The sequence below is a fragment of the Sturnira hondurensis genome, unplaced genomic scaffold, assembly GCF_014824575.4.
Source record: "Sturnira hondurensis isolate 20B ecotype Veracruz unplaced genomic scaffold, ASM1482457v3 Scaffold0004474, whole genome shotgun sequence".
Lineage (NCBI taxonomy): Eukaryota > Metazoa > Chordata > Mammalia > Chiroptera > Phyllostomidae > Sturnira > Sturnira hondurensis.
Genome location: NW_028077105.1, coordinates 6,952,983 through 6,978,444, shown reverse-complemented (window position 1 = coordinate 6,978,444; position 25,462 = coordinate 6,952,983). Strand labels below are relative to the sequence as shown.

At 37.7% G+C, this 25,462-nt stretch overlaps 1 protein-coding gene across 1 annotated transcript in view; it reads left to right on the top strand.

Moving 5' to 3' along the window:
- Positions 1–22,396, top strand: part of ENPP3 (ectonucleotide pyrophosphatase/phosphodiesterase 3) — a 77,375-nt gene extending 54,979 nt beyond the window's left edge. The window contains exons 20-25 of the mRNA XM_037045728.1: positions 920–1,074; positions 9,132–9,267; positions 11,374–11,451; positions 12,061–12,193; positions 14,035–14,191; positions 21,933–22,396. Of these exons, the coding sequence (XP_036901623.1) occupies positions 920–1,074; positions 9,132–9,267; positions 11,374–11,451; positions 12,061–12,193; positions 14,035–14,191; positions 21,933–22,103 (830 nt within the window). The 3' untranslated portion in view covers positions 22,104–22,396. The remainder of the gene's footprint in view (positions 1–919; positions 1,075–9,131; positions 9,268–11,373; positions 11,452–12,060; positions 12,194–14,034; positions 14,192–21,932) is intronic.
- Positions 22,397–25,462: the final 3,066 nt, after the last annotated feature.

Genomic DNA, 25,462 nt, shown 5'->3' with positions numbered 1-25,462 from the left:
AGTGCGTTACCCACAGGACCTGTTCCCCTTCTCAGGTGGGAACCAGCCAAACTGCCTGGGTTTAGTCCTACTTGTACTGCTTGCTGGCTGTGTCACCTGGGCCAAGTTATTGAGCCTCTCTGTACCTCAGTCTTCTCATCTATAACAAAGATATCCACCTCACATAGTAAATAAAGGTTAAAAGTATTAATCCATGGAAAGAATTTAGAATAGTGCCTAACCTAAAGCAGTATTTCATTACCCATTGTCTTTTAAGTATTCTTGTATTAGACTCACTAGGCCCATTTCATCATTTATAAAATGGAGAAATCTGATCTTTAGAGTTGATATGAAGATGAAATGAGTTAATACACGTGCACACTTAGGAGAGTGCCTGGCACACAATAAGAGCTCAGTAAGTATGTTTGCTGTTTGATACTCTGTTGAGTGTCATTCCATGGCACAAATACCCCACAGGTTTTTACCTATCGATAATTGATGAATGTTTAGATTATAATGGCAAATAAATGAAAATAAAAACATTAGGACGTACCTATCATAAAATTCCAGTATCTTTCCTATGATAATTATTAAAGTAGGTCATCTTTGTTATAAAGTTTGTACTTTTGATTTTGAGGTTTTAGCTATTCAGGTGTGTCCCAAAAGCTGTTAATTGCTTGGCTAAATTATGTATCTAAGTCTTAGTTTTGTAATCTGTAGAATGGAACAATAACATACATCTCATAGATATATATCTCATGATATATATCTCATATATCTCATAACAACTATCTCATAGTTGTTTTAAGTATTGAAAGAGTTTAAATATGTAAAGTATTTATCAGAGTACCTGACATAAGTCACCCGAGAATGGTAGTTATTATGCATAGAAGGATTTCCTGATTTCACAAACATTTTAACTGTGTTGTTTTTATTTTAGTAACAGCTACAGAGAAACTAAATTTGCCATATGGGAGGCCCAGGGCCATGCAGAAGAACAAGGCACACTGTCTCCTTTATCACAGGGAGCACATCAGTGGATTTGGAAGGGCTATCAGGATGCCCATGTGGACCTCATACACAGTCCCCAAACCTGTGAGTCGCTGTGTCCACTGGTCTAACCAAGCTGGAAAAGAACTGTAGTTCTCTAATATTCTAAGAGTTGAATTTTGATTCTTGGTAGAAGCCCCAAAGGGATCTCACTGGCCTGTGTCTTATAACACAATGCCCCAGGTATTGCTTAAAGGAATTTATAGGTGCTGTGTGGTGCGAAGGAAGAACACATTGTGTTGTGCCTGGAGAAATATTCAGAGGCCAACTGGCCAATTGGTGAGGCAGTTAGAAAAGAAGATTTTAAACAGGAAACAGGAAGTACAGAGGCATGCTATTCATTTGGTATATTGTAAGTACAGGGTGGGGTGAAAGTAGTTTACAGTTGTTTCTATGGGGAAATAATATAATAATCAATAAATAATAATATAAGAATAAACTGTTTTGTATACTCATAACTGTAAACCTACTTTTGGCTCCACCCTGTATATGGTGGGTGCACCTAGAAGGTGACGGTAACTAGATTATAACAACCTTTGTCTTTATTTGATTATTTAACAAACACTTTACTACCTGCTGTGTACCGCGGTAGGCACAGGGAACACTGTGTGAATAAGAGGCAGTTCTTCCCTGGAGGATCTGGTGCTCTGGTAGGTCGGGTTAGGCTCGCACGCACAGGTGTGCTGTGCCACAGGTCTCTCCAGACCAAGGTCGAGAATCCAGTGGTGCAAATCCTCTTCTCTCTTCACTCTCTAACAAGCTCTTTTTCAGTTAAAGGACAGGGACATTTGTCTGCCACAAGAAAGAAAATACCAGATCCCTACCTCACACCATACACCAAGTCAAATTGCTGGTAGGTTTATAGATATAAATGTGAACAGCAAACCTATTTTCCTTTGTGCATGTCTTTATAACCTTGAGATAGAGAAGGAATTCTTAAGATACATAACAACAACAACAACAACAAAAAACAACCCAGAGACAATGGATTAGTTTGACTATATTAATGTGTGACAAAAAGACAAAGTTATCAATAGGACAATACATTTGCATTGCATATAAAAAACAAAATGATGATCTGTAATAATAATTAGGATCTAGAATAGCTAATAAATTTCTACCAATGAACAAGAGAAATGACAAGTATCTCAGTTAATAAAGGAGCAAAGGATATGAGCCAGGCAACTAAACCTCATTAGCAATCAGAGAAATGTAAATTAAAGCAAATGTCAGAATCTGCCAAAAGTTTAGTTCCAACACTCTTTTAGGGCAGGTGTGGTTTCATTTGATATATCCCCAGCACACTGGAGTTGCCCAGTATGTGTTTAAGGAATGAACACATTGCTAAATTAATCTCAACCATCATTTTTAAAGACTTAAAGACAAAGCAGTACTTTGAACAGTAAGCAGGAAGCTGTTTTTATAGAGAAATGCCTACTATTTTTTGATTCAAAGATTCTGATGACAAACCTCAACCTGTCACTGTTCTTTTATGGAAAGGAAGTGATGGATCGTATCTGGCTTATCTACTCTCATTCCAATTCAAGATTTTCGGGGAAAGTGAGCGTGGTTTCCCACTCCCAGGAGGAGCTTTTGTGTGTTCTGAGAGCCACCGGTGCTGCCGTCAATGGTCTGATTGTGGCCAGTGGAGGAAGAGCACAGATCTTGATTCCCAATGTGGGCAAATATTTTGGTTACCTGAGTTCATATGAATGGTTAATGGTGAAGGGGTTTGGGATTGGCCTCTCTAAGATATGCTGATTTAGATGTGAATTATTTTGAGCTGGAGGCAATAGAGACCCTGTAGGCTTATGAGAAATGTTTAGCTCTCCCTTAAAGGACTTAAATTAGGGGTGCTGCCCATTATAAGAGTTGTTACCAGAAATAACTTTTTAAGACCTATCTATAGAGCAGGGCAAACTTGTAATTACTGAACCTCTGTTCTTACCATCCTGCAAATGACCTCCCTCCCCTATTGAACCCCAAAGTGACTTATCTCATCCTTAGCTCAGAATGCCATATATACCTTATTTTTCCTTTCTGACTCTGAACCTAAAAAAATCGCAGAATTTATTTATAAAAAATTGTGTATTTATTCTTATATGTTTAAACTTCAGTCACCTTCAAAGTACTCTCCATTTGATGCAATACACATATCAAGACACTTTTTTCACTATTCAAAACAGTTTTTGAACTTATTGATATTGATACCTTTTAATGCTTCTGCCGGTTTTTGTTTCATCCGTTCCACACCAGCAAAATGTTTCCCTTTGAGGCCTTTTTTCATCCCAAGACACACAAAAAAGTCACTTGGGGAGATTGGGTGAATAGGGAGGGTGGGGCATGGGGGTCATGATGTTTCTGGTCAAAAATTGCTGAACACTCAGTGTGGTGTGGGCAGGTGTGCCTGTAAATCACCCATTACGAAATGGGAAAGCGTGCTGAATCTTCAAAAAATTTCACTAAAGCTGAACACATTCTCTCACAACAACACCAGCTGGTGCATTGGTCCAGATGGGTTCCTGGAACACTCACCTAGTGGGAGGAGCCTGTACTACAAAGGGCTTACCCTCCAGAAAATAATTCTATTTTTGGGGGGTCCCCCTAGTATGGGGGGTTCCCATAAGTATGTAACTAAATTTGGTTATCTTCTCTAGTTAATTTGTCTCATGTAGATTTATTAGAGCAGCTGAAAGACCCCAGAAGGGTAGAGGAAAGTTTCTCCCTGAGAATGGAAACATCACTTTCTTAATATGCACAATATTCAGCTGTTTGTGATTTTCTTCAACATACTGTGAAACATACTGTGAAGCATACTGTGAAACAACAACATGAAGTCATTTATTCCCTTAAATAATATCTATTTGTTTTTGCTTTTGAGAGGGGCGGTATATTCAAAGTCATTCTTACTATTCAGTGCTGTATTTTGAAAAGTCCAGGTACCAGGGATCATGTGGAATGTTTATCGTTTTAATACTTTCCCCTGCTGTTTTGCATTCCTGAATTTCTATGAGTTTTAGAGGAAACCAAGGGCAGAGAGATTTTAAGTGGACTCAGACTAAGAGATTTGTACAATTCTTTTTTGTTATTGTTTTAAAACTAGCTTCTTTGTTACCAAAAGTTCCTTTCCACAGAACTACTTGTGTATTTCTCCCTACATGTGACAGGATGGAATTCTAGCAATTTTCTGCTTTCTAATCCAGAAATTACTCTGTTAGTATGTTGTGGCTCAAGAAAATTACATACAAGGATGTTTTGAGATTCACATAAAAATGTTGTAAATCATCTTTGTGTTTGAAAAATCAGACTTTAAATAAGCACTTTTTGGAACATGGGCCTAACTGGCTTATGCCTTTAAGTTTTGTGGAGCTTCAGTTTTCTGGTGATTTTGGTGGGTTTTTCTTTCTTTTCTTTTTCTTGTTTTTCCAAATAAAATCTTTTTCTTCTTTTTTCTCTTTTTAAAATTATTGTTTTTCAATTACAGTTGTCCCTATTTTCCACCATTCACTCTCCTCCACCCTACCCACCCTCATGTCCCAAGTGGGTCTTCCTAATTTTTGTTGTTGTTCTTGTTTTCTCAGAAGCAGTTCTGGGAAAATTGTGATTTGATGCCGTGGTTCTATAGCTGCTCAAAAACTAAGGCTGTCAAGATTGTATTAAGATTGATCAGGCTGTACATGTGTTTTGCTTTTGGGCCAACTCAGTAGGAAGATGTGAACTGTTGTTTTTTTTTCTGTTGCTAGGTGAAATATTGAAAATTAACAGAAAGAATTATGACTGTTGCTTAGAATCTATATAAATCTAATGTAAAATCAAAGAATTTTTCAGAGAAGAAAATCTAACCCACTTTAAGAAAAGTATCTCTTTCTCTCTTTATTTATATATTTAAAGATTTTATTTATTTACTTTTACAGAGAGGGGAAGGGAGGGAGAAAGAGAGGAGAGAAGCATCGAATGATTGCCTCTCATACACCCCAACCAGGGACCTAGCCTGCAACACAGGTGTGTGCCCCAAAAGAGAATGAAACCAGCAACCCTTTGGTTTGCAGTCTGTCACTCAGTCCACTGAGACACACCAGCCAGGCCATTTTTATTTATTTATTTTCCAGGGATGATATATTTATTTTTTAATATATTTTATTGACTTTGCTATTACAGTTGTCCCATTTTTTTCTCCCTTTTATTCTCCTCCACTCTGCACCCGCCCCCCCCCCCACCACCACCAACATTTCCCTCCTTTATTTAGTTCATGCCCATGGGTCATACATATACCTACTTCGGCTTCTCCACTTCCTATACTATTCTTAACCTCCCCCTGTCTCTTTTGTACCTACAATTTATGCTTCTTATTCCCTGTACCTTTTCCCCCTCTTTCTCCCCCCTCCCTCTCTTCACTGGTAACCCTCCATGTGATCTCCATTTCTCTGGTTCTGTTCCTGTTCTAGTTGCTTGCTTAGTTTTTGTTTTGTTATTGATAGTTGTGAGTTTGTTGTCATTTTACTGTTCATAGTTTTTGATCTTCCTCTTTTCCTTACATAGGTCCCTTTAACATTTCATATAATAAGGGCTTGGTAATGATGAATTCCTTGAACGTGACCTTATCTGTGAAGCACTTTATCTGCCCTTCTATTCTAAATGACAGTTTTGCGGGATAGAGTAATCTTGGATGTAGGCCCTTGCCTTTCATGAATTCAAATACTTCCCTCCAGCCCCTTTTTGCCTGCATGGTTTCTTTTGAGAAATCAGCTGACAGTCTTATGGGCACTCCTTTGTAGGAACTGTCTCTTTTTCTCTTGCTGCTTTTAAAGATTCTCTTCTTATCTATAATTTTGGGTAATGTAATTATGATGTGCCTTGGTGTGTGCTTCCTTGGGTCCAACTTCTTTGGGACTCTCTGAGCTTCCCGTAAGTATATTTTCTTTGCCAGATTGGAGACATTCTCATTTATTATTTTTTCAAATATGTTTTCCATTTGCTTTTGCTCTTCCTCTTCTCCTTCTGGCACCCTATGATTAGGATGTTGAGATGTTTAAAGTTGTCCTGAAGGTTCCTAAGCCTCTACTCATTTTTTGAATTTTTGTTTTCTCATTCTGTTCTGGTTGAATATTTATTTCTTCCTTCTGTTCCAGATTATTGATTTGAGTCCTGGTTTCCTTCAGGGCATCTTTATTTACACTTATACAAATGTCTCATATCATTAAATTTTTTTGAAATTTTTTTTTGTTTCTAATGCTTGTTAGCTCCAATAAATTATTATCTGATTGTGTTCTGTAAGTTTTTAAAAACTAGAAACATTATTGTGTGTTGTAAATGTTTTTATGTTTAACTGTAAGTAATATTTTCCCTATAGAAAAATGTTACATCACATGACCAGAAAAATATCTCAAAAGGCACGTAGTTTTATTATCCTTCCATAAGGTGGGATCATAACTATCCAATCTTTAATAACCTTTAGCTTTCACATTTGGTCTACACGTAAAGAGAGTCCATAACTTCACTATAAATAATTGTATTCCCTGTTCAAGTTTTATTTTATCCCCAGGCTGACTAGCAATGAGAGCATCTCACTTTCCCATCTATGTTCATTGTTTACTTCTCTTGAAGAGTTCTGAGAGTTAGAAAGTTGAGATCTTACCCATGTCTAAGTGCTATTTATTTTCTTCTTAATTTTCTATCCCCTGGCTTAAAAATTTATAAGGAATTCTGAAAAGATAACAAGATTGGAGCTATTTATGAATGTGTAGGGGTGGAGGTATAGAGTAGGTAAGTGGCCCAGGACTCAAAAAAGACATGACCTTACCTCCCCTCCAATCCTTCTGAAGGATAATCTTACCTTTGTAAAGAAGTCCGCATCCTGTCTTAATCTTGATGTGTTTGTTATATTTAGGGGTTTAAGTTTGGTATGTAAGAAACAAGATTTTTAGTTAGCACAAAACAAGTGACCTCCTTTTTTGGTACTTTCTGGCTAATACCATCCTGGTCCATTTCCCCGATCTAAAGTCTATGCCACTTTGAGAAATTAGTAAACATTTTGCTCAGCTAATTTCCCGAGCCCAGCTTTCACAGCCACAGTCTGGTAGTCTCTGGTTGTCAGCTCATAACTGAATGGTGAATGGCTGAGCTGCACGGCTGGGGCTTGTCAGCTGGCGGGCTTTGCTAGAGGTCGATCAGGATGAGACGCAGACATTGTATAGGGGGTTCCCACATGTAAGTATCTAGTTTTCATTTTAAGCTGGTTTGTTTTCTAAAAATGGACATTTCTAATCTGACGCATGGCATAAGATTGGCAGGCTACAGGGGGACAATGAGATCAGGAGGGATCTTAGATTTTTATTTAATTCCATTGTCTTCAATATGGTGCACCTGCTCTCTGGGGTGTCTTGTGTCCTTTAGTCTGACCATCTTTCTGATTCAACCTCTCCAGTGAGTGAAGATCCTGCTCAGCCTGTTTTATAGACTTCCCACCTATCCTTTCCAGCCCTATACACATCCCCTGTCTTTAAGAGGCATCAGGCTCTACCTTGGGGCCCCATAGTAGGAGTCCGCTTCTTTGTGCTTTCCCCAACTACAGGCTTTTAGTTGTAAGCGTACTCTGGTCTGCTAAGTCAGGTTACACCTGTAAACAAATATGTTTATCTGATTTCCACTTCTGAAAGTTTCTCATCACCCCCTACTTATCCTTATCATTACGTGTTTTTAATAGGATTTCAGAAGGAAGCAGAGATAGCGGTTCAAAGAAGTTGAGAAGTCTACTCACCTTCACTGTAGTGTTTTCCATCCGTACTGTTGCAGTACATTTAGGGGGTCCATTCTCTGTTTGGCTTTCCCTAGACTGCCTTATCCTATATGTTCTATATCTTACAGTGGTATTCTCGGTCTATGAATATAGCACAAGTGTACATTGCATTCTCATTTGTAAACTAATCTTTTATATTTATTTATATAGTTTCCCTAGCTTTATTCATGTATAACTGGCTTATAACATTGTATAAGTTTAAAGTGTTCAATGTGAGTATTTGATAAAATGATTACCACATACAGAGCTAATTTTTGCTTTTAGTGCAATGCAGTACGTAGAAGAAGACATTGTAATTTAATATTCTTTTTTGTAAATTATAAAATTTGTTAAGAAATAACATTGGCCCTGGCTGGTGTAGCTCAGTGGATTGAGCTCAGGCCCTTGAACCAAACAACTGCGGTTTGATTCCCAGTCAGGGCACTTGCCTGGGTTGCAGGCCGGTTCCCAGCAGGAGGTGCACGAGATGCAACCGCACATTGATGTTTCTCTCCCTCTCTCCTTCCTTTCCCCTCTCTAAAAATGAATAAATAAAATCTTTAAAAAAAAGAAATGTATTCATTGTAGGCAGCTGAGGGCATATAAATCAAAATCTCTGGAAAAAATATGAATACCCAATATTCCTTATTCATGATTATATGCTAATATAATGATAATTTAACACTATATTATCTTAAATGGTGGGGTTAGATAGCACATTTATAGGATGCCTACTAGTTAACAAATTATAGTGTTAGTTTTAAAATAGAGTTACAAAGAAAATTATTTTTTAAATTCTTATATTTCATGATGAATGAAGCATAGCAAAAATTTATTAAAATCCCCAAATAAGTGAATTTAGACAACTTACAGCTTCTTTGAATTAATCTTAGGTTCATTAGAAGTTCTTGCCCAACTGAAGAAAAACATCCTTAGTTCAATATGTATTTTTTAAGATTATATTTTATTTTCAACTTTTATTTGCAAGTACAACATAAACCACCACCTAAAGTTAGATCCTGAAAAGGATTTTGGTTTTTAGCAACAACTCCCATAATTCTTCTGCTCTCAGTTCAGGTTTTATACTGCAAATATTTCCTTCCAAGGTGTATTTGATTTGCCCTCCTGGTGTCCCTAACCAGAATGGAGCCACAGAAGAAAACATTGCTGAAGACATCCATTTTCATTGCTTGCGCAGATCTGATTCACTAAGAAAATAGGAAAAGGTTAAGTGAAAAACATTCTAGGGAAGTTACAAACCATATAAGGTGATGGGTGAGCCACAACTGTGGGCGTAATTTTTTTTTTCTTTTCTCTCTTTCAACAGGGAGACACATCGCCTCTTCCTCCCACTGTCCCAGACTGTCTGCGGGCTGATGTCAGGGTTGCTCCTTCTGAGAGCCAAAAATGTTCCTTCTATTTAGCACACCAGAATATCACCCACGGCTTCCTCTATCCTCCTGGTTAGTATAACTCTTTTTTAGAGCAGCAGCTTAGAAAGCTCTCATCAGCTGGATGTGGGCATGTGCCTTAAACATATATTCACCAGCAAAACTATCTGCTTGGGCTGAACTAGCTGGCCAGCAGGCTTCCAGTGGTTGTGGGCTGGCCTGAAGCAGTGCGACAGCTATAATAAAGACTAATAAATTTTGCAGCGGGAACCACACATCAGCTCTAATCTGGCCCAGATGTTCAGAGAGTTCGGCGGGTTTAAGTTTAATTTTAAAAACTAAATATTCTTTGGAGAGGGTCACGATCATCTAAAAAAAAAACATTTTTTTCTGGCTGCTGCCCATATAAGGACGATATCGAAGATGCAGCTGTGCCCATGAAGAGAAATCCAGCTGGAATTCAGGCCTGTCACTCACGCTGTGTATCCAACAATTTTAAACTGTTGATTAAGCAGCTGAATGAACTTTAAGTTGTTTTTTAAAAAGCATCTCTAATGGGAAAATGCAGAAGCCAGTGTGACTTTTCTAAAACTCATCTCTCTTCCCTGTTCAGCAGGAAGAGAGCCATTTTCATTACCTCGCCTGTGAGAGTTTCAGCAATTTTGGCTTCTGAGAATATGTTTACTCTTCACGTTTGGCTTCATTTTCCTGGAATCCATGACTGAAGAGGTCAATTTAGAGATTCATAATTTAAAGATTCTGAGATTTATAGTTGGAGCAGTCGGGAGCAAGGCTTAATGAGAGCAAAGAGCATTACGTGTAGTGCTTTTATAAACTTCTACACTAGAAGTTCACTTCTAAGAAAACTTCTCACATTACTACATTAAACTACATTAAAAATAAACTTCTAAGTTTACATTAGCATTACTTGTAAATAGGATAAATTGATATATCTTATTAAAATATATATCTAGAGACAATTAAAGCTACCAAACTTATGCAAACCTTAAATACTTGTGGCAGTTTATTAATAAACAATTTTAAATTGACATGTTAAATCATATATTTTAAGCCATAGCATGTCCATTGGTACATATATATGTTTGCCTCAACAAAGAAATGAAATTATAGCTAAAGAGCTTGTCTAAAAACATTAAGGATAAAATGAAACTTTCTTCTAATTTTCCACTATGTATCCTGTTAAAAATTTTATCATAAACTAATTGTTGTTTTTTCTCTGAAAAATAAGTAGTGTTATATTGCCCCCCATGCCCCACCCCAACCAAACTTTCAGAGCTTAGCTTAAAGAGTAGAAAAGCCTGTTGGGGGATCTAAGGATCGTGAATATCATGTGGAATCTGATGCTAAAAACCAACAACTTCTATTTTCCTTGCCTTTTGGGACCCACCCATTAATGTTTCATTTAAGATTTAGTTAAGAGACCCAAGGGTAGTTTAAATGTTAAAAAGTATTATAATACACATCTGTCGGCTTGCAGCTCTTAATCCTCGCAGTACTTCCATGAGATAGATGCCATGAGACGCATGACGCAGAGGGCCGTAGCCCTTTGCTCAGTGCGGCGGCTGGCAGGCGGGAGCTGGGGTTCCAGAGCACGTACACCCAGCACTCGGTGTGCGCGCGGCACGGCACGTCTGTGAGTCCTCAGAGCCAAGCATCTGCAGTGTCCTCAGCAGGCTTCGTTGAGTTAAAACTCGCTTTCTCCAGAAAATGTTATTTTGGAAGAATTTTTTAGAGTAGCATTGCTACTCTGTGGACATTCAATAACTCTGTGTTCATGTTGGTGTCATACTTATGTCCTAGAGTTGATGTGGCAGATTGGTGGCCTTAAAGCAACACAAAAGCGTGCTCTCACAGTTCTGGAGGCCAGAGGGCAGAAATCACGGTGTTGGCAGGGCCATGCTCCCTCTGATGAAGAGAATATAGAGGGGAATTCTTACCTCTTCCAGCTCCTGGGGGCTCCAGGTGTTGCAAGGCGTGCAGCCGCATCGCTCTGACCCCTCTGTAACGCTGCCTGCATTCCCGATGGCCCCCGCTGTAGAGGACTTAGTATTTTTGTTACTACTATTAACTCCCATTAGTATGTAATGGTACTTTGCCTATTATGTATGTCATATTTTCTCTTATAGCTGTGTTTAATAAAATTTATTTATTTTTCAGGAAACAATAGAACTTCTGATAGTCAATATGATGCTTTGATTACAAGTAATTTGGTCCCTATGTATGAAGCATTCAAAAGTAAGTATATATTTGGAGTATTAATTTAAAAATACCTAAGTGACTCTATAACCTTACTAACTAACCACATCTTTTATTACAAATTGTTCCTATTGAGTCATCTCATTTTAATGTTTTAAATACAGGAAAAGGAAAGATCTCAGACATAATTTCTTTTTAACTTACTTCACCTTTAGGTGACTTGTTTCTAGAGTTTTGATCATTTGTGTTTTAACCTAACTTAACTGTAAACAGCTATTCAAAAAATAAAATTGTACTGATTCTCACCATAAGTAAATGAAAGGTGTTTATCTCTAGAGTCATAAGGCCATATGCATGGTCTGACCTTTTTTTTTCATACTCACTGTTCTGAAAGCAACTCAGCTCTGGGGAGAAATTTGGAGACACATTTCATTGTAGTTTCAGGACTGTAGTATATTCTCAATAGAAAGCTATCATCAATGTGGTTATTCATTTTCATTGCATGGACTATTTTGCAGACTAACCCAATTGCCACTGATAATTATTGAAGCAGAATTTGATGCATTTGAATATACCTGTCTATAATAAAAAATATTTCCATGTTCCATGGGAGTAGATATTCTTAACACCTTATTTTTTTATTTTTAGAAATATGGGATTATTTCCACAGTGTTCTTCTTGTAGAACATGCCGTGGAAAGAAATGGAGTAAATGTTGTTAGTGGGCCAGTATTTGACTATAATTATGATGGTCATTTTGATGATCCAAGTGAAATTACAGAGTAAGTAATTTGCAACCAAACGGAATTTATGATTCAGCAATTAGGAATCAAGAGGGGAAGCCTCAATATTTTAAATAAAAGCTCATATTCTAAATATTACATAGTATATTTATATAAAAATACCATTGTTGACTTTTTAAATTAATCACTCTAAATATTTACCACAAATTTTATAATCATGTCTAGGAAAGGTTTAGCAAAATTATATTAAGAAAATTTATAAACTAATGGGCAAAGGAAAAAAATGTAATTTTGTAAAAGTTAAAGAGATGGGGAAGACACTATACCAGTCTGGCAATAAATTTAAAAAAAACAAGTAGTGGCAATTTATATTATTGTCTAGTAGTGGATGATTCATAAAAGTATCTCTCAGGAACGGGTGTAGGCTTCATGTCAAAAACTAGCCCTTTTGCCCTGGCTGGTGTAGCTCAGCGGACTGAGCATGGGCTGTGAATCAAAGGGTCATGGTTCGATTCCCAGTCAGGGCATATGCCTGGGTTGTGGGCCCGGTCCCCAGTGGGAGCCATGTGAAAGGCAACCACACACTGATGTTTCTCTCCCTCTCTTTCTCCTTTCCTTCCCTTCTCTCTAGTCCTTTACTACATTAAAAAAATTTTTTTCTATTTATTTTATTTTTTTTAATTTAACTATTGTTCAAGTACAGTTTTCTGTCTTTTACTCCCATCCCAGTCCACCCCCTCAGTGCTCCCCACCTCCCTCCCAGTTTTGTACTAAACCTAGGCATAATAGGTTGCTAAGAATTACCTTTGAACATAGCACACAAGAATAGAGAGATTTAAAAGTATCATCCATTATTTCTCTTTATTATCACAATGTATAAAGGGCCAAACTAAACAATTGTATTGTCTAAGCCTAGATTACACAATTAAAACAGTAATTTCTACCTATACCTTCTGATAAGGTAACATATATAACTACCAAGTATGTGGCCCATTTCTGTCTTGTTTGCCCTGTCCTTATTTCAGTGTTTATTAGTCCTATATTCCACCATTTAATAATTCTGCAAACACTTTGATAGCACCTTTCTCCTTGCAGGTACTTTTCTAAGCACTTACATATATTTCGTTTAATGTATAAAACATCCCTATATTAGATTCCATTAACCCCATTTAGGGATGAAGAAACTGAAGGGCAAAGAGATTAGGTAACTTGCTTGCTGTCTGCAAAGAATAAGCAGTAAAGTCAGACAGTCTAGTGCAGAGTTCGTGCAGAAATTCTAATAATATATTACTACTTATACGAGCTCACATATATTCCTTTTAGAGGACTCATACTGATTGTTCAACTTTATTCTGCACTTAAAACTTTCAAAAACATGTTCATGTTTGTTATTTGAAAATAAGGACTGTCACATTGGTTTTATAGGTTTCCTCCCATGCCCACACTATGAAGTTGGTACATAGGATCAGCTCCATGTTAAATCGAATAAACTTAGTAAGTCCCAGAATTTCAGAGGATTAGAATATGTCCAAACATCCACCGGGAGTGGGTAGCTAGGTTTGGAATATGGCTTCTGTCTCAGCCCCTGTTCCTGGAAAGTGTCACTGTGAAGTATAGACTCAGTAACACTGAGAAACAGGAGGCACAATAGCATGTTCTACTTTCCTTTGAATTCCAATATTTTCCCATAATGTTTAAATAACCAAGTGTGGACCCCTATAAATCTCTGGCTCGTCGACATCTAAAAGTCTGTGATACATTTTTGTACTTTCTATTGTACTATGCTTTTACCTTGCCATTCCTTTAAAAAATATAAAAACCTTTATAATCTTTAGAAGTAAATATATAATAACATCAAACTCCTTTAATTTCGTTTTTAGATACGTAGTCAACAACAGCGTCCCCATCCCGACACACTACTTTGTGGTGCTGACGAGTTGTAAAAATAAGAGGTACACCCCTGATGCCTGCCCTGGGTGGCTGGACGTCCTCCCCTTCATCATCCCTCACCGCCCCACCAACGTGGAGAGCTGCCCTGTGAGTATGCCCCGGGAGAGTCCTCGGGACCTGAGAAAACGATGAGTTGGAGCTCATCTGGGCTCTCATAGCAGTCGCTCTGACTACAACAATATGTTCTTAGGTGTTTTATGGGTAGAGCTGTACTAAAAGTAACTTCATTTGAAAACTTTTTTGTAGATTATTGATCTTTATGTAATTAATAACAATTTAAACATAAATGTGCCTCCATGAACAGGTGTTTATACATATACATCTTATGCATTTTGTTTGTACATTTTATTCACACTTACGAATAAGGGAAAAGATGGCATCTCATTAATATTTTTATTCTGGACACAAACTTTAAGGTGTGAAATGTGAAAACTCCATCAACTTGAAACACCAGGTCTAAAATTAAAAATATAGAGAGAAATATAAATATACAAAATAAGTTACTTTAAGTAACATTACTTTTCTAACATCATGCGTTAGTCTACTTCAAAGTCTTTTGGATCAAGGCAAATTATATGTAAATAGTTACTTCTACTTGGATATAAGTTCTTTATACAAGAAAGTATGTATCTGATAATTGGGCTTTACTGAAGTTAACAACAAATATATTGAGCACTTACTAAGTACACAGTTATAATAGAAACTTTTTAGAATGCACAAAGGAGGAAAACATTGTCTCTGTCCCCAAAGAGTTCACATGTAACTTTGATGTATAAATGAGATACATAAATACAAATATTAATAAAATATACCCATGGAAAGTTAATATGAATGAAATGTGGACATGTAAATGAGTCAGTTGTTAATAAAATAATTATTTTTCAAATTAAATAGTAAGGGAAGTTATCAAGTTTAATTGCCAAATAAAGATTTAGTGTTTCAAATTCAAAACATATTTGGCTGGAGAAATAAAAAAAGTTTACATAAAATGTGGTGAGAGTAGGGCCCTGAAGGATGGGCAGAATTTGACAGATTAAGAAGATTAGGAAGGCTCTTCCGAGGAGGGAGTGAAGAATGGAGAGGATTTGGTCATTTATTGGTTGCCAGAGCCAAAGGAAAAAGGAGAGAGACTTAAAGACGAATCAGAGATTTGAAATGTAGATTATTAAGAAAAGTAAAGAGCAGTTAGGAATGAGAACTATTTGGGCAGGTAGATAGGATAATTAAGTTCAGGGACGTCCAGTTTGTAGAAACAGAAAATCCCATTGGTTATTAGAGACTGGCAATTAAAGCTTAGGTTCTAGGCCAGATCGGGATTCATTTCTGTTCTTTTGGGTTTTTACCACATAACTGCCTTCATATATACATCAGACATGAATTCTATCAAAAGGGGCTCATAAGTCTTGCACTTACAAGCCTAATAAATCAGAAGAAGAGATAAATGGCACAAAGTGGAACAGACCAAATTGCTAGAAGTTCTCAAAGAAAAAACACTTCTTGGTAGAGAAGGTGACATTTTACAGGGTCTTGAAGATAGGATTTTAACTGGAGTGTTTGAATGGTCTTTTAGTGACTAACGACAGAGGACAAAGATTAGAAGCTGCACAATGGGTCACTCACAGTCCGAGAGTGAGAAAGACTTTCTTTAAAAAATGCTGTCTCATTGAATCTCTTCCTACTTTTCTCATCAGAATTTTATTTAGTTGAGACAAGGTTAAGCCATCACCCTTCACTTCCTCTTCCGGTGGCAGACACTGGTGACTGATAGAAAGCTGGTGGTGCTTTCTGCCCCTGAATCAGGAGTAGACAGTTGTTTATCACAGGGCTTCTAGGTAGCCACTTTGGGTTGATTAGAATGGGTGTGCAAAGGAGAACCTACTTGCTATCCCAGGTCTAGGCCTTTATTGCCTTCTATCAGTACTTCTGAAAATCAAACTTAAGTAGCTTAATGTCTTCTGCCCTCCCTCCCTCCCTTTATCTCTGTACAGTACTACCAACTTACTTAAAATTTAGTTTTTTATTATCATGTATTTTCTTATCCACAAACTGTGATTATCTACCTCAAGTAAGAAAAAAAAGAAAAACCACACAAATGAACACAAATCTCCCAGCCTGTACACAATTTACCTTCAGTTGACCCTTCCAGACCCAAGTTCTGGGCCAGCGAAAGTCCTTGAAATTTCTTAAACTTGTCTTGAGTTTCCCTAATCTGACATCATTGCTCGTGCTCTTCTCTCCTCAAGTATGCCTTTTTTTCCCCCGTCTGCTAAAAATTCCATTTACACTTCAAGGTTCAGTACAAAAGGTACAAGGCCTTCCCTGATCATCCAAAGTAGAGGTGCTCTCAAAATTAATATGGTACCATCTCTACTGAGTAGGACATCATCAGCAATGAACTTGATGTTATCTAAAATCTTAAGGAATTTGCCATATAGTAATATGGATATAAAAGCTATAAAGAGGGGAGGGATTTAGAGGAACATATATAAAGGATACATGGACAACAACTGAGAAGGGTGGAAATGGGAGGGAGGGGGGAGCACAAGGGGTGGGATGGGATGGGAGTCATAGACAGAAAACTGTACTTGAAAAATAATTAAATAAAAAATGGGGGAAAAATAAAAATAAAAGCTATAAAGATATTTATGAGACATAGGATGAGTATGAAGCAAACTTAAACCAAGCTATTATTATAAGAGAAATTGTGAAATTATAAGATATGGCTGCCAATTAACTATGGGAAGGGAAGAGGCAAGATTGAGAGAGTGTCTAAGCTGACTGAAAATTTAGGAATGACTGGCCAGAAACGAGGAGGGTATAGGAGAAACAGTATAGAATAGAACTGAAGTGAATAGGTTTTGGAGTTTCAAAGCCTGGGCTCAATTACTGACTTGGCCTCTTTGGGTAAAGAACTGAATTCCATTCCTCGTGAAGGAAAATTCCACTCCCAGCAAAAAATTTGGCTCCCTCATGAAGTTGCTGTGAGGATTAAATATTTCATATAAAATCCTAAGAAGTCTCAATAAATAGTAAGCAAGTGGTGGCCATTATAAAGGAATAACTTCTTATGATGAAGTAAACATTCCGAAATCAGCATGAAGTGAAATCATATCCAGGTAAAATCCTCTATAATCAATCACCCTGAAAGTACAGTACATCTGGAAACTATACCTCAGTAAGTCCAAATCGGTCAATATTGCCTCTGACAGTAGAACAGGTCATTGTGCTTTAAGCACCTAATGAATAGTTGGCTTGCTTTAAGGGAGAACATTGTATAAAAAGTCACATTTAGGACTTCCACCAAGATGGAGGCATAGGTGGAAACACTGTGCCTTCTCCCACAACCAAGTTTGGATACCAGAAAAGTTTTGGAGAACTAGGACACACCCAAAGACCAGAAAACGGAATTATACGGAAGTCCGACAGCTACGAACCGTTCAACGGGGACAGTAAGAGAGGCGGAGCCAGCAGCGGAGCTGGGTCGGGCAGGACTGACCTAGGAGCACAGGCAGCGTGGAACTAGTCGGGGTGCGGGGCAGACTGACCAAGGTCGCACATTCGTGCACAGTGAGATGGACCACGCAGGTCCCAGCGGGCGAACCCAGTGGTGGAGGGCTGACAGCAGTGGCACACTCGCGTGCAGTGGAGCCGGGCGCGTGGCCCTGGTGACGGTGGTGGCTGCGGTGCCGGTGGGGGTCGCGGCAGAAGGCGGCGGAGGGAAGCTATTGTCCCTCTTTGACCCCGCCCCCACATACAATGTCACAACCCAGCGACTGAGTTGCCCTGCTCTGGTGAAAACCGAGGGCTCCATTCCTGCTACTTAACAGGCACGAACAGCCCAAAAGATGGTGCAAGAACTCAAAGTCCCAGAGCCAATAACTCTAAGCGACCAACAGATTGCCAGCCTCTCAGAAGCCCAATTTAATACACTATTTATCAGGATGCTCACAGAATTGGTAGAGTACAGTCACAAATTAGAGGAACATATGAAGGCTAAACTAATTGAAATGAAGGGAGATGTCCAGGAAACCAATAGCGATGGAAAGGAAACTGGGACTCAAATCAATGGAATGGACCAGAAGGAAGAACGAAACATCCGACCAGAAAGGAATGAAGAAATGAGAATTCAAAAAAATGAGGAGAGGCTTAGGAACCTCCAGGACATCTTTAAACGTTCCAACATCCGGATTATAGGGGTACCAGAAGGGGGAAAGAAACAGCCACGAGTGGAAAACTTATTTGAACAAATAATAAAGGAGAACTTCCCCAGTCTGGCAAAGGAAATAGACTTCCAGGAAATCCAGGAAGCTCAGAGAGTCCCAAAGAAGTTGGACCCAAGAAGGAACACACCAAGGCACATCATAATTACATTAGCCAAGACTAAAATGAAGGAGAGAATCCTAGAAGCAGCAAGGGATAAGGGGACAGTCACCTACAAAGGAGTACCCATCAGACTGTCAGCGGATTTCTCAAAAGAGACCTTACAGGCAAGAAGGGGCTGGAAAGAAGTATTCCAAGTCATGAAATCCAAAGACCTACAGCCAAGATTGCTTTATCCAGCAAAACTTTCATTTAGAATGGAAGGACAGATAAAGTGCTTCTCAGATAAGGTCAAGTTCAAGGAGTTCATCATCACCAAGCCCTTATTATATGAAATGCTAAAGGGACTTATATAAGAAAAAGAAGATGAAAAATATGAACAGTGAAAGGACAGCAAACACACAGTTATTAACAACCACACCTAAAACAAAAGCAAACCAAGAGGACAGCTAGATCAGGAGTGGAACCATAGAAATGAAGAACACATGGAGGGTTAGCAACAGGGGAGTGGGAGGAGGAGAAGGGGGGAGAAGGTACAGAAAATAGCATAGACAGTAGGTAGAAAATAGATAGGGGGGAGGGCAAGAATAGTAGGGGAAATATAGAATCTAAAGAACTTGAGACACGTGGTTATAAACTAAGGGGGGAGAATAGTGGGGGAGGGAGTGTGGGGGGCGGAGGGGAATGAAGGGGGGGAATAGAACAACTGTAATGGTATAATCAATAAAATATATTAAAAATAAATAAATAAAGGCAGGAAACCAACGACAAAAAAAAAGTCACACTTAGAGTGTTTATTCTAATCACTTAATCTGGGGAGGTATTCCCCCTATCAGAACTTTAAGGGGATGGATGTCAGTGGTAGAAAAGATAGATTCACAGTTCCACCTCACACTTGACCTAGGGGACTAGGGTCATATTACTTTCCTTATTTTCTTTCTTCTCTTGTCCCTTTCATCTTTTCTGCCCTCCTTTTCCTTTTTCTTTTCCCCTCAATTTTGTATTATTACATTTCTATCAGATAAGTGAACAGGTTGCCACAAGTCTAAGTGATTATTGTCACTGTAAGTTACTCAGCAGATATCGCATAATACAGGTATGAGACTTGGAAGAAAAATCAGCACTGTCAAGACAGGTTGGGTATTAAACCATGGAAGTTGAATAAAATCAAATTGAGGGAAATATCTGCACTTCCAGAATGGAAAAAAAAAACTAGAATTGATTGAGGAAAAAGGTGTCATCAAACAAATGGAGCTATGAAAATGAAAGAAGGAACTTTAGGAAGCTTAGGTGATTAACAATGGAACGATCTTTAAAAAAATCCACTGAATTAGCCCTGGCTAGTGTAGGTCAGTGGATTGAGTGTGGACCTGTGAACCAAAGGATGGCAGTTGGATTCCCAGTCAGGGCACATGCCTGGGTTGCAGATCAGTTCCCAGCAGGGGATGCATGAGAGGCAACCATACATTGATATTTCTCTCCCTCTCTCCTTCCCTTCCCCTCTAAAAAAAAAGATAAATAAATAAATAAATTTAAAAATCCACTCAATTAGGTGTTCCTTGACAAAGCAGTTTTGTAAGTGTGGTAGTAGCAGTAACCAGACTGAAGTGATTAAGGAGAGATTAAGGAGAGAGAGCAAGAAAGTGGTTAGGGAAGAAAAATTCTGCAGCTGATATTGCCTCAAAAAAATAACAAGGAGTTGTATTTGTGGAGTATTAAATACTTCTGTTTATGTAACAGTTCTAATACATATATAACCAAATATATGTTTCAATTATATGTACTGGTCAAAATCATGTATTTAAATACATCTCATAAAATCTGTACATTTGCAAGGCTGCTATCCTGTTGGGATGCACTGGTACAGCTAGAGTGTGTCTATAGCTAGGTGTGTTCTCATTAGCTGGTGCTGGTGAACTTCATCATATTAAAGAGTTTTAGTATCACCCCTGCCTAGGTGTGGTTTTGTGTTAGACTTTAAGACTGTTTAATTGAAATTTTAAGAGTGTAACTGTCAGGTGTTCAGTAAACACTTAGTTGGAAGGATACCAAATAAGCCAGGAGAGAGAGGAGTAATATAAACCCAGTGGGAGAAAAATTTATGAAAATAATCCAAGTATTAAATGCCGCTGAAATGTGAAATAGTAAAAGGTGGGGAAAAAGAATGATTTAGAACCCCAGTGGAAATATGAGCTTGAATTGGTATACTGCCTATTTATTTTAATAAGGTAACTCAGTTATGGATCTCACACCAAAGAAGAGAAATTCTTCAGTGGTTAGGAACAAAAAGTAATTTCCTCTCACACTTCCTCTGGCTGAAAAGGCAGCTGCCTACTTTAAGCATGATTGAAAAACAAGCACACCACAGAATGAAAGTTGAATAAGAGTTATTAAACCACACTCATCTAATTAAACAGACGTTTAAGCATTCTTACTTTGGAAAGTTTAACTGAAAATCACCAATATGATGCGAATATTAGAAAATCAGTAAAGAATACAAAATTTCATAGAAATCCATGACTCTGAATTACTGAACTTACTCTTACATAGAAAACAAAAGCCCCTACTAAAAGTCAAATAGCCAAGAAATGTCTGAAAAGATACCTACCTGCAGTTACACAGGGATGAAACATTACTTCCACCGCAGTTTGGGAAGGATGAGGGAAATGTGGGCTGGTTCTCCACGGCCAGTGGAGATGCCAATTGGCCCAAACACTCCGAGGAGGGCTGGGTTTACATTCGTAACGCCGCATGGACTCTGAGGCAGCGGGTCCACCTGTATGTGCTAGACACCCACGTTCTGGAACACAGGAGGCATTTGCCTAGTCATCATCACAGTATTATTTATAATGCCTAAAATACTATCAATATGACAATAAAAAATAAACCGTGCAACCACAATACGGAGCTGAAACCAGATGATTTAACTAGACCAAGATATATCACTATGAATAGTTCACAAACATACTATTGAGGGAAAAGGTAAATAGTGAATGCCACTTATCATTTCTGTAAAGTGAACACTCATAAATCAATAGCATATATTGTATACCGATGTGCAGGAAAAGTTTAAAAACACGGACTGGACTCACACTGACTGATGGAATGATGAGCACAGAGAGGAGGAACACTGGGACTTAATTTCATCTGTACTATTTCACTTTTAAAAAAATTACATCTGAAGTGGATATAAAAATGGTTTGACCCTGATGACTTTGTGATGGTCTGTATTTATTATACATTATACTGATGTTTTTTGTTTTTTATTTTAATAAACAACATAATTTAGCTGTATGAAATTAAGATTTAAAGCAGTAAAAACCACCCACACAAACATCAAATTACGACATTGCACACCTGAAACTGTAGAAGGCTGTATGCCATTTATACCAAAATTTTCAAAAAGCAAACCAAAAATCACGGAAAAAGGACAATTTCTAACAACAGGCCTTTCTATTAATGAACAAGTGTGTCCCATGGAAAACAGTGTTCTGTTTCTCTTTCGTAGGAACACAAACCAGAGGCCGTTTGGATCGAAGAACGGCTGAAAGCGCACGTTGCTCGGGTCCGCGATGTGGAACTTCTTACTGGGCTCGACTTTTATCAGGGAAAAGCACAGCCTGTCTCCGAAATTCTGCAACTAAAGACATATTTACCCACGTTTGAAACCATTATTTAACTAAATATATAAGCAATTTTGGCAAAATGTTACTAATTTTTCCTGTTGAAGAATCATAAAATAAAGTTTTCTATTTTTCCCTAATCCCGCTGAAAACTTGATTTACAAAAACAAAGGGAAGGCGAGACTCGGCCCCGGGCTGTCGTCTGGCGACCGACCGACCCTGGTGTGTATGACAACGTTAGGTGGTCAGAGGTAGGGGTTAGCGGTAAACAGGGAGAGGGAGATAAAATTCTGATTTTGTGCCCTTTTTGTACTGCTTAAAATAAAAAAAAATATCTGCCTGTGTATCACTTTAATGTTTCAAGATGTGGTTATTGATCAGAGATCTGAGATCCTAATACCTTTTGAGGGACAATACCATTGCTCAGCTTTTTAGATTACCAGACTCGCCATGTTCCAGAGTCTTCTCTGCTCCAAAGATCAATTCTTCAGGGGACACAGGCTTTGCTGTGATGAAAAATCTTGTGCCTGAGCTTCAAAAGAAAAAGCAAACTATTTCTATCGAGATTTCAATTGAATTATGGTTATTAATTATAAGTAATTGAGATGTTAGCTTAATGCCACTGGATCTTTATAAAACATATTTTATTCATTTGTACAATTTAGTTTTAAAGTTTATGCAGTGTATAAAAAAAGAAGAAACAAAAAATAAAATGAAATTTATACAGTAAAAAAAAATACAATACACAGAGGTTGAAACACAAGGCACAAACTGGAATCTATCTCCACCTGTATGGTAAACTGTGAATAGTCTGTGTGTAGATACAATCCCTCCAAACAGTCTTCCCCTGGCCCACTGAGGTCTGGACACATAGGACCGCCTGGAATTTAGAGCCCACTTTGGGGGACAAATGGAGGATGACTATAACCCTGAACTAATTTAACTTTGGATGTCCTCATGGCTTCTGAGTTTCTCTGAAAGTGACTAAATTATTTTCTATATTATTTTTAAATGGTTACCAGGCACAGAAATAAAAATTTCAGTCAGAGAAAAATTAAAGTTTATTTTTTGCATAGATATTGTATGATACTTTATTTCCCTTTTATAGACTCATTATCCCATTAAAAAGAAATAGGGCAAAGCATAGCCTATGGAATATAGTCAGTAGTATTGCAAAAACAATGTATGTTGTTAAATGGGTACTGGATGAAATGGGGTGATTGATTACTTAGTAAGTTATGAAACATCCAATCACTGGGTTGTACACCTGAAACTAATATAATACTGTGCATCAACTATCATTAAAAAATAAAAAAATATTTAAAGTAAAAAAATAAATAAAGATGCCTATGTAAAATTATTCTGAAGGAAGGACACAGGTCATGGAGTCACATTTTCACTCTGGGATCCGAAACAGAATCATTCATTGCATTAAGTTTTCTTTCCTCTTTGATTTTTTATAATGTGCAACTCTTCCCCAGCTTTTACAAAATAACGCTGACATTTCTGAAGAACACGGGTAATCTATCTTGCGGACTGTTCCTCAGCTTGTTGGACATTTCCCCATGGGTGGATGTATGTGTTGCATCTTTGGTGGGAACACTACATCAGTGACCCAGCATGCTCAGTGCTTCATGTCTAGAGGTACAACTGTTCATTGGTGCCATTATTATTATGCCAAATCTGATCACTTGGTTAAGTTGGTGCTCACCAGGCTTCTCTTTTGTAAAGATAGTATTTTTGCCTTTGATAATTTATAAGTTATTTCTGGGGTGGGGGTGGGTGGAGTGGTAGTTGAGACCCTGATTAAGTATCCCAATTCTCATTAAATTTTTACCCACTGGCTTTAGTACCCAGTGGGCTCTAAATCATTCTTTAGTACTAATAATTCTTCCCTGGTTCAATTTTTACTATGAGAGTTGCAAAGAGTGATTTTTAAAGCTGTTATTGTTCCTTCTATATTTATTTCCATTCTACTGTAAGAAAAAGCCTTCCTTTCCTTATTTTTTGTTTGCTTATTATTTATTAGTTAGCTGTATGAATACAATGAACTAAAGTACACTATAATCATTCTTTATTTTGGTACTTAAATTGCCCCAGATTTGGCCTGTGGGAGCTTCTTTAGGTGAGTTCTTAAGTCCTTTTGACATATGCTCATTATTTTTTGAGCACTTCTTTACTTTTTGGTGCCAGAAAAAGTGTTTTAGGCTCATCTTTCACTTTCTCTATGCTAACTGTGATCAGCCGCTTCTCTAAGGACTTCTGGCTGTAATTAGTGGGAGCTGGTGCCCTAATCACTTCTGAGGTTATCATTGCATCCAGGACCCTTTAGACATCAAAAACACATCTCCTGTCTATATCTCTTTGTCCATCTTTATCTCTATAAGCACATGTGTAAAAAGTGATGAGTTCAACTGCTATCCAATACTGCATGGCTCTTTCTAACTTTTTCTATTTCATAATTCTATCTTTATTATCCAATATTGAGAAATTTGGTTTCCAACATCATCAACATATTTTTACTCATTTGCTCAATCCTACAGTATAGGAATGTAGGAGTAGCCAACAAATACTACTGAGAGAAACACATCTACTACATAGAATTTAAGAAATACATCCAGTTCTTTGTGTCTCAAAGAATTTATAGTGAGAATTCTATGTTCCAAAATTAAAGGACATAGAGGGTATTATGCTAAGAAGAATAAGTCATACAGAGAGAGACAAATAGCATATGGTTTCATTTATAAGTGGCATCTAAAAAAACAAAATAGGGGGTTAGGGGGTGGAGGGATTGAGCAAAAAGGAAAAAGGACTCATGGACATGACAACAGCGTCATGTCCACTATACTGCAATTATTTTGAAAAATAAAAAGACACTTAAATTTGTTTATTTTCTTACACAAAAAGAGATATTTTTTTCATTAACTTGACACCCTGTTTTGGAAATCACTCATATACATAAGTTTAGATAGATCTCTCTCATCCTATTCATTACTGCACAGTACTCCATATGACTGTACCAGTTCTTTTAAAGGCCTTTTTTAAAAAGCACTTTTAGGTTTGTAATAAAATCAGGAGGAAAAAACAGATTTGCTATATACCCTTCACCCCTATACATGCATAACCTCCCCATTATCAACATCACTTACCAGATTGGTCACTTTTTCCAAGGATGAACCCATATACACACACCATTTTCACTTTCTTAAAAATCCTTTGTGCTCTGCCTGTTCATCTCTCTATCTCCCACTACCTTCCACTGCCTCGGACCACTGGCAATCACTGTTTTTGCTGTCTCCATACCATTTCCAGAATGTCATATAGTTGGAATCATAGAATATATAGCCTTCTCATGTCGGCTTCTTTCATGTAGTAATATACATTTAAAGTTCCTCCATGACTTTTTATGGCTTGG